This window comes from Anarrhichthys ocellatus, unplaced genomic scaffold (genome assembly GCF_004355925.1).
Source record: "Anarrhichthys ocellatus isolate YVR2014 unplaced genomic scaffold, GSC_Weel_1.0 scaffold217, whole genome shotgun sequence".
In the NCBI taxonomy this organism is placed as follows: domain Eukaryota; kingdom Metazoa; phylum Chordata; class Actinopteri; order Perciformes; family Anarhichadidae; genus Anarrhichthys; species Anarrhichthys ocellatus.
Window position 1 is genome coordinate 137,151 of NW_022280247.1, and position 8,173 is coordinate 145,323.

Below are 8,173 nucleotides of genomic sequence, written 5' to 3' on the forward strand. Positions count from 1 at the left end.
GAGACGTATACGGCGTCTCTACGTCACTCCTCCTCAGTCCATATATGATCACTTCCTGTTCACTGGTTGATAAAAACAACAAGATGGCGACGGACAAATGGTTGAAACTAGAGGCTTGAAAGCATCAAATGAATACGTCCTCTTCTTAAAGTCTGTGTGTTGTGTTTTCTCAGCCAGTTGTTCAGAATGTGGACCAGGATACCGAAGCCCACTGGACGCCATGAAAGGTGAGTCTGTCTAACTGACCACTACATCTTTGTGTATAAATATATATAAATAATATATATATATATATATATATATATATATATATGTCCTTATTGAAGGCCGTCGGGAGGAGATCGTCTACCTGCCCTGCATCTACCGCAACACTGACGTCCTGAAACCGGACTATCTGGCCACCGTGGACGTGGATCCGAAGTCTTCCACCTTTACTCAGGTAGAACCAGTCCTCCAGTCAACCTTCTCCTGCTTCTCCTTCTTCTCATTCTCCTTCTCCTGCTTCTCCTTCCTCCTCCTCCAGGTTTTTCTTGGTCTCTGACCTGTAGAATCTGTTTTACTGTCTTTCTATACATAAACTCTTATTTATTTTGTACAAATAAATAAAGTCTTAGCAGCATTATCTAAAACTCCTCTGACCTGCTGTGACCTCTTGACCTCTCTCAGGTCATCCACCGGCTGCCGATGCCGAACCTCCATGATGAGCTGCACCACTCCGGCTGGAACGCCTGCAGCAGCTGCTTCGGCGATGCCTCCAAGAAGAGAAACCGTCTGATCCTCCCGTCGCTCATCTCCTCCAGAGTCTATGTGGTCGACGTCGGGTCGAATCCCAGAGCGCCTCAGATCCACAAGGTGCTGAAGGACGCTGTGTCTTTAAATCAGCGTTGAGATGCTCCTCCTGTCATCACTGACGGTGTTGAATCAGGAACATGCTGCTGTATCTACACCTGTGTGACGTTATGTTGACTGTTGATGGAGCTGCTACAATGTTAGCTTAGCATAGCACCGATCGAACCAGACTCCATTCAGAAAACAAGTATTTTAAAAGTGATTTGCTTGTCGGCTTGAGCGAGAACTAACAAAACATGAATTCTGATTTTTTTAAAGTCGGCATCATTATGTAGATATTTTGGCATCTTTTTTTATCCGTTTATCGTGATTAAATCTGTTCATTTAGTGTTCATACAGCTGTAGTAAACAGATGTGTGTCTTCATAGATCCAGTCAATACTCCTCCAGATGTTATGAACCAGACAAGAACATATAATATCATATAAATATCTTAAGCTTTAGCTCGACGTTAGCGGAGCGCCTCTTGTTTCTCCTGATGGATTCTGTCTCTCTGGTAAATGATGTTTCCAGACCGAACAAGAATGAGGGAAGAAGAACTTCCTGTGTTTACACAGCGGAGAGGATCAACATTAGCTTTTTGGGCTCCAACCAAAATAAGATAAAGAAGTTACTGCCCCAGAAAGCTTCAGGGTTCATTGTGTCGTTAAGGTTCAATGAATTGCATATTCGTTTTAGCAACGCTAAGACCTCTGAGGGGTCCGGGATGTGTCAAGGTTTTGGGGGGATGGAGGGGCTCCATGGGGGCCTCATAGTGGGTTAATTCAGCCCTGCTGAAAAAACTGCTGCTGTTTTCTTTAAAATTCTGAGAAATAACTCAGAATAACAGTCTGCCAGAGAGCAGAAGGAGGAGGAAGGTTCATCCTAAGTTCACTTTTGGACGATGAACACTCTGCCAGCTGTTCTTTAACAAACTTGACATTGGACTGTTTGGTGCTGTGGGAGATGAAGAATGTGTCTCTGTTGGCTGCAGCCGGTCAGCCTGCTGAGTCACTGTGGAATCATTAACCTGAGACAGTTTACAGCATGCTAACAGCATCCTAACTGCTGTCGATCTGGACGGCGTTATCAGCTGTAACTAACGTGCACTAAAAAGCGAGGTCGGCCGGCTATGTGAACAAAACAAGGAGAAGCTCTGATAAGAAACACACATGAGAGAGACTTCATTCTCACGAGGACGTCTCTGGTAGACCTGTCAATCACCGTGTAGCCCCGCCCTAAAGCATCCCCTGCTTTATGGTCTGTTTGACTCTAAATGTACTAAATGAACATCATGCTGTATTGAAGAAGACTTGAAACTAGAGATTGAGACCATAAACTCATGTTTACAATGTTTACTGAGGTAATAAATCAAGAGAGAAGTAGAGTCATTTTCTCATAGACTTCTATACAACCAGAGGAGTCGCCCCCTGGTGGACACTAGAGAGAATGCAGCTTTAACACATGAAGCTTTGACTTCACTTAAAGAACCGGAGGTTTTCTCCTGAGATAGACGTTACTCCTCTAGCTAGCAGATCTTTACATAGACTCCCTTCAGAAGAGCTTTGGTTTTGAAAGTGCTTTATGAATAAAAAAAAATACTTTATTTCGACTGCATAAAGATGAAATTGTTGTGGTTCTGTTGTGTCTTCAGGTGGTGGAGCCTGTCGATATGTACTGGAAGTGCGACCTGGCGAACCCTCACACCACTCACTGTCTGGGCAACGGTCAGATCATGATCAGCTGTATCGGAGACCCGTCTGGCAACGGCAAAGGTGAGACGACCGGCAACCGTGTGACGTTAAAGACTGGTGGACGGTATCAGTGATGCACCTGCTGTCATTCCTCTTTAGGTGGTTTCGTCCTGCTGGACGGTGAGACGTTCGAGGTGGTCGGTAACTGGGAGCACCCAGGTGAAGCCGCGCCTTTTGGATACGACTTCTGGTACCAACCTCGACACAACGTGATGATCAGCACTGAATGGGGTGCACCCAAAGCTCTGGCTAACGGTTTTAATCCCGCACATGTCAAAGAAGGTGAGTTAAGAAGAAACATCAATCTTTCTTCAATCCTCCCAGTAAGACTCCAATCAGTAGCAATGGGCCTCCAGATTCTGGTCCCAGTATTGAGTCAGCACCACAGAGTTCTAGATCCCAGTAAGACTCCAGTCAAAAACAGAAGGTTCTTTGAGTTTATCCCAGTAAGACCCCAATCAGTGCACCTGGGTTCTAGGTTGCTATGCCAGTACGAAACCAGTCGGTATCACAAGGTTCTTGATCCTAGAAAGACTTGAGTCTTCATCACGGGGCTCTTTGTTCCACTACCAGTAAGACATTAGGGTATATATTTCCTGGGTCCAGACCTTTGAATCCGCCCAGTTCACCAAGTTCGAGTCGATTGACTTGTCTGGTATTGTGACGTAATCGAGCCAACGAGCGGAACAAGGGGAACTAACAATTAGCCAATCAGCACCATTGTGAATAAACAGAGTTAAACAAGTTGACAATTCTGTCTGATAACTAGTCAACTTCATTGGTGTTGGTGTTCCAGGACTCTATGGCAGCTCCATCCATGTTTGGGACTGGACCACCCACAGGAAGCTGCAGACCCTAGATCTGGGGGAGGAGGGGGCCATTCCCCTCGAGATCCGATTCCTTCATGACCCCGATGCCACAGAGGGCTACGTGGGATGTGCTCTGAACTCTGTGGTCTTCAGATTCTACAAAACACCAGTCAGTACCATAGGTTTCTAGATCTAAGTAAGGCTTTAGTTGGTACCACAGGGTTCTACATCCCAGAGAGAATCCAGTCAGTACCACATGGTTCTAGATCTAAGTAAGGCTTTAGTTGGTACCACAGGGCTCTAGAACCCAGTGAAACTCAAGTGAGTACTATAGGGTTCTAGATCTAAATCAGGCTATGGTGAGTATCACGGAGTTCTAGAACCGAGAGAGACTCTAGTCAGTACCACAGGGTTATAGATCAAAGTAAGGCGATAGTTAGTACCACAGGGCTCTCGAACCCAGCGAGACTTAAGTCAGTACCATAAGGTTCTAGATCAAAGTAAGCTTAAGTTGGTATCACAGGGCTCTAGAACCCAGCTAGACTCAAGTCATGCTACAGGGTTCTAGGTTCTGATCCCAGGAAGACTTCAGACAGCACTGCAGGGTTCTAGGTTTGACTCCCAATACGATTCCAGTCTGTTCCACACAGTTCATAATGGATTATCTGTTCCATTTAGTGACGACCACTTACAGATACAGAGCCACAAAACTAAACTACCCTGAACTTTACACTTTTTAGCCTTTAGACGCTGAAGGTATCTCACCAACGAAACCTCAATCAAGCCAAACACATTGTCACTGAGAGCATGTTAGCATGCTGATATTAGCATTTAGCTCAAAGCACAGAGATGATTGTGTTACTTCAGACTCGTCTGGCTTTGTGTGTCTTCAGAAAGGTGACTGGGCTGCAGAGAAAGTGATCAATATTCCCAGTAAGAAGGTAGAGGGATGGGTGCTACCTGAGATGCCTGGTAAGTCTGTCTGCCTGTCTATCTCTCCGTCTGTCTGGTTGCATGACTGGTTTCCTGTCTGTCTGCGCAGGTCTGATCACAGACATCCTGATCTCGTTGGATGACCGTTATCTCTACTTCAGCAACTGGCTCCACGGTGACATCAGACAGTATGACATCACAGACAGGAGGAACCCACGATTGGTCGGCCAGGTCTGAACGTTACACCTGTCCAGAGACTAGAAGGTAAAAAGCTTCAGAGTGAGACAGCTCACCTGTCTGTCTGTTCCAGGTGTTTCTGGGAGGAAGCATCGTCAGTGACGGTCCTGTCAGAGTCCTGGAAGACCCGGAGAACCAGCAGCAGCCCCGCCCACGCTTCATCCAGGTACCACAGACAGGATGAGAGAGAGACAGGAGGCTGTGAGGCAGGAGGCTGTGGGACAGGAAGCTGTGAGACAGGAAGCTGTGAGACAGGAAGCTGTGAGACAGGACAGGATGGACTTGTGTCCAACATACTTTCTTCTATCCTCTGCTTTATGACTGCTTGTTAATCTCTACCTGTCTCTCTCTCCACCTGTCTGTCTCTCAGGGGAGGCGTGTCCCTGGAGGTCCTCAGATGTTACAGCTGAGTTTAGACGGTCGGAGACTTTATGTGACGACGTCTCTCTACAGCGGCTGGGACAAACAGTTCTACCCCGAAATGGCCAAGTGAGTACTACTGTAGTACTACTACTGTAATATACTGTAGTACTACTACTACTGTTATATACTGTAGTACTACTACTACTGTTATATACTGTAGTACTACTACAGCAACATACTGGACTACTACTACTGCTACAGACTGTCTGACTGTCTCTCTCTCTCTGTCTGTTTGTCTGTGCAGAGAGGGCTCCGTGATGATGCAGATCGATGTGGACTCAGTGGATGGGGGTCTCTCTGTGAATGAGAACTTCCTGGTGGACTTCGGTAAAGAACCCGGAGGTCCGTCTCTGGCTCACGAGCTCCGTTACCCTGGAGGAGACTGTACGTCTGACATCTGGCTGTAGAGACCTGAGACCTGATCCCGACCACCTGAGACCTGATCCCGACCACCTGAGACCTGATCCCGACCACCTGAGACCTGATCCCGACCACGTGAGACCAGAACCAGACCACCTGAGACCTGAACCAGACCACCTGAGACCTGATCCCGACCACCTGAGACCTGAACCAGAGACCACCTGAGACATGAACCAGACCACCTGAGACCTGATCCAGAGACCACCTGAGACCTGATCCAGACGCCACCTGAGACCTGATCCAGAAACCACCTGAGACCTGATCCAGAAACCACCTGAGACCTGATCCAGGTGGACACATTCTGTTCCTCATTCATAGAACCCGAATAGGTTCCGGTTTAAATGTTCTGGTGAAACTGTTAAAAAGTTCACTGTGAGTGTGATCTGTCTTTAAAACTGACCTGCAGCGCCCCCTGCTGCTCACTCTGTTAACACACAGTGTTTAAATAAAGTTCAATTTGAAGCCTCCTCTGTCTGATACTCACCTGGAAACAAATAATATAATATAATATAAAATAATATAAGATAACACAAAACAACATAATGTAATATAATGTTACATAATATAAAATAATATACCATAACATAATATAATGTAATATAAAATGATATAAAATAATGTAATATAATATAATATATCATATCATAAAATAAGATATATATATATCATATAATATAATAATACATTTTATTTATATAGGGCTTTTCAGAGTACTCAAAGACACTTTACATTAAAATCATCATATATAAAAGCAACACACTAAAAACAAAAATACACAATAGTGGTCACACATTAAAAGCAGTTTTGAACAGGTGGGTTTTGATCTGAGATTTGAATGTGGAAAGGTCAGTGCAGTCTCGGATGTGTTTGGGGAGAGAGTTCCAGAGGGAGGGGGCAGATATGGAGAAGGCTCTGTCACCCCATGTCTGGTGCTTGGTCCTGAGTGGAAGAGACAGGAGGCATCAGAGGAGCGGAGCCGACAGGATGGAGTGTGGTGGTGAAGCAGGTCGGTGAGGTAGGAGGGGGCCTGATTGTGGAGGGCTTTGTGAGTGAGGAGAAGGATTTTGTATTGGATCCGTTGTGGGACGGGGAGCCAGTGGAGGTTCTGGAGAACAGGGGTGATGTGGTCACGGGAGCGGGTGTGGGTGAGCAGGCGAGCAGCAGAGTTCTGGATGTACTGGAGTTTATGTAGGATTTTGGATGATGTGCCGTGGAGAATGCTGTTGCAGTAGTCAATTCTGGAGGTGATGAAGGCGTGGATCAGAGTTTCAGCAGCAGATGAGGAGAGTGATGGGCGGAGACGGGCTGTTTTTTAAGTGGAAAAAGGCAGTTCTGGTGATTTGTTTGACGTGGTGTTCAAAGGAGAGGTTGCTGTCAAACATGACTCCGAGGTTGCGGATGTGTGGGGAGGGAGACAGAGTGGAGTTGTCGATGGTGAGGCAGAAGTTGTGACTGGTTTTGGTGAGGGATTTGGGACCGATGATGATCATGTCAGATTTATCACAGTTCAGTTTGAGGAAGTTGGTTTGCATCCATGATTTAATGTCAGTGAGGCAGCTGGTGATAATATCATATACAATATAATATAGTATACAGAAAATAATGTAATATTTACAGTAGCAGTATAGTATAGGTACTTGTACTGTACTTGAGCATTTCTATTTTGTGATGCTTTCTACTACATGTCAGAGTAAATATTGTACTTTTACTACATTTATCTGACAGCTTTAATTAATTCACAGATTCAGATTATTAATCAACTAATAAATGATGATTTATTATTATAGATTATATAAAGTCATTAAAATGAGCTCCACCTTTAAAGTGATGAACACATTAAAGCTTCAATAATCATAATACTATAATATAAAATGTACTATTCTGCATAGTGAGTACTTCTACATTTGGTACTTTAATTAATACTATTTTGAGGACTTTTACTTGTAACACAATATTTCTACCATATCTACAATGTTGTATTAGTACTATTACTGCAGTAAAACATCAGAATACTTGTCTTTCCTCTGGTTAATATATAATAATATAACTGTATATCAGGTTAATATACAAACTGTAGGAACCTGCAGTACCTGTAGATCAGACCCCAGGCCAGGAGGTGGCAGCACTGCACCAGAAACCGACCGAAAAAAGAGCAGCAGAAGAAGGAGCCGCTAGCTGCTACTGTTGACATGACGATCAGAGAGCATCAATGGAGATAAACGGGACATAAAACATCGCTTCTAACGCGCTGAACGGTCACCAGGTAACACGGACTCACCTGTAAACACACACACAGACACGTGACTGCACCTGCAAGAGCTCACCTGCGACTGAGATGGAGCTAGCGTTAGCTTAGCATATAATACAGCTTAAAATTTTTTTTTTTTTAAAAAGCCGAGCAAAGTTAGCAACAGTTGTCCAGATAGTTAGCCGGCTAATGCTAACATTAACCGGAGCTAGTAACGTTAGCTTTGGTGTGTTTAATCTCTTAAACTAACCAGCTACAGGACGATGCTAATGTTTAGTTGTCTGGTTAACGGTAGCTGCGTCTCAACTAAAGTTCATCCACAGTAAGCTTAGCTAAGCTAACAGTCTGTTGATGACTGAACTTTACACCTAAGAGAGTCGGAGCTAATACTAACAACTAGCGAGCTTTAAATACAAAGCTAAGCTAAGCTAACATCAGCTGACTTCTATTTATCAAACTGCTTCTTTGAACAGAGTACCACAGTGTAGAAGTACTCTGTTAAAGTACTAATACCACAGTGTA

At 44.5% G+C, this 8,173-nt stretch overlaps 2 protein-coding genes across 3 annotated transcripts in view; both read left to right on the forward strand.

The window, feature by feature from the left end:
* The first annotated feature begins 37 nt into the window (after positions 1-37).
* Positions 38-5,870, forward strand: selenbp1 (selenium binding protein 1). Its single transcript, XM_031879018.1, has 11 exons — positions 38-227; positions 327-439; positions 667-852; positions 2,482-2,602; positions 2,681-2,863; positions 3,378-3,559; positions 4,284-4,362; positions 4,433-4,554; positions 4,634-4,726; positions 4,931-5,049; positions 5,228-5,870. Exons 1-11 carry the CDS (start codon positions 98-100, stop codon positions 5,388-5,390), a joined length of 1,491 nt encoding a protein of 496 aa, XP_031734878.1. The 5' UTR covers positions 38-97; the 3' UTR covers positions 5,391-5,870.
* Positions 5,871-7,215: 1,345 nt separating this feature from the next.
* The window catches only part of pi4kb (phosphatidylinositol 4-kinase, catalytic, beta), a 19,523-nt gene continuing 18,565 nt past the window's right edge, over positions 7,216-8,173 (forward strand). For both annotated transcript variants that reach the window (XM_031879023.1, XM_031879024.1), the window contains exon 1: positions 7,216-7,666. The gene's annotated coding sequence lies outside the window, so the exon portion shown is untranslated. The remainder of the gene's footprint in view (positions 7,667-8,173) is intronic.

What these genes read in the sequence shown, in the direction of transcription:
- selenbp1 (XM_031879018.1), top strand. Translation starts at nt 98, where the DNA reads ATGGTTGAAACTAGAGGCTTGAAAGCATCAAATGAATACGTCCTCTTC. An exon ending in CCCGTCTGGCAACGGCAAAG is followed by an intron (nt 2,603 to 2,680) that starts GTGAGACGACCG and finishes ATTCCTCTTTAG; the next exon opens with GTGGTTTCGTCCTGCTGGAC. An exon ending in CCCGCCCACGCTTCATCCAG is followed by an intron (nt 4,727 to 4,930) that starts GTACCACAGACA and finishes TCTGTCTCTCAG; the next exon opens with GGGAGGCGTGTCCCTGGAGG.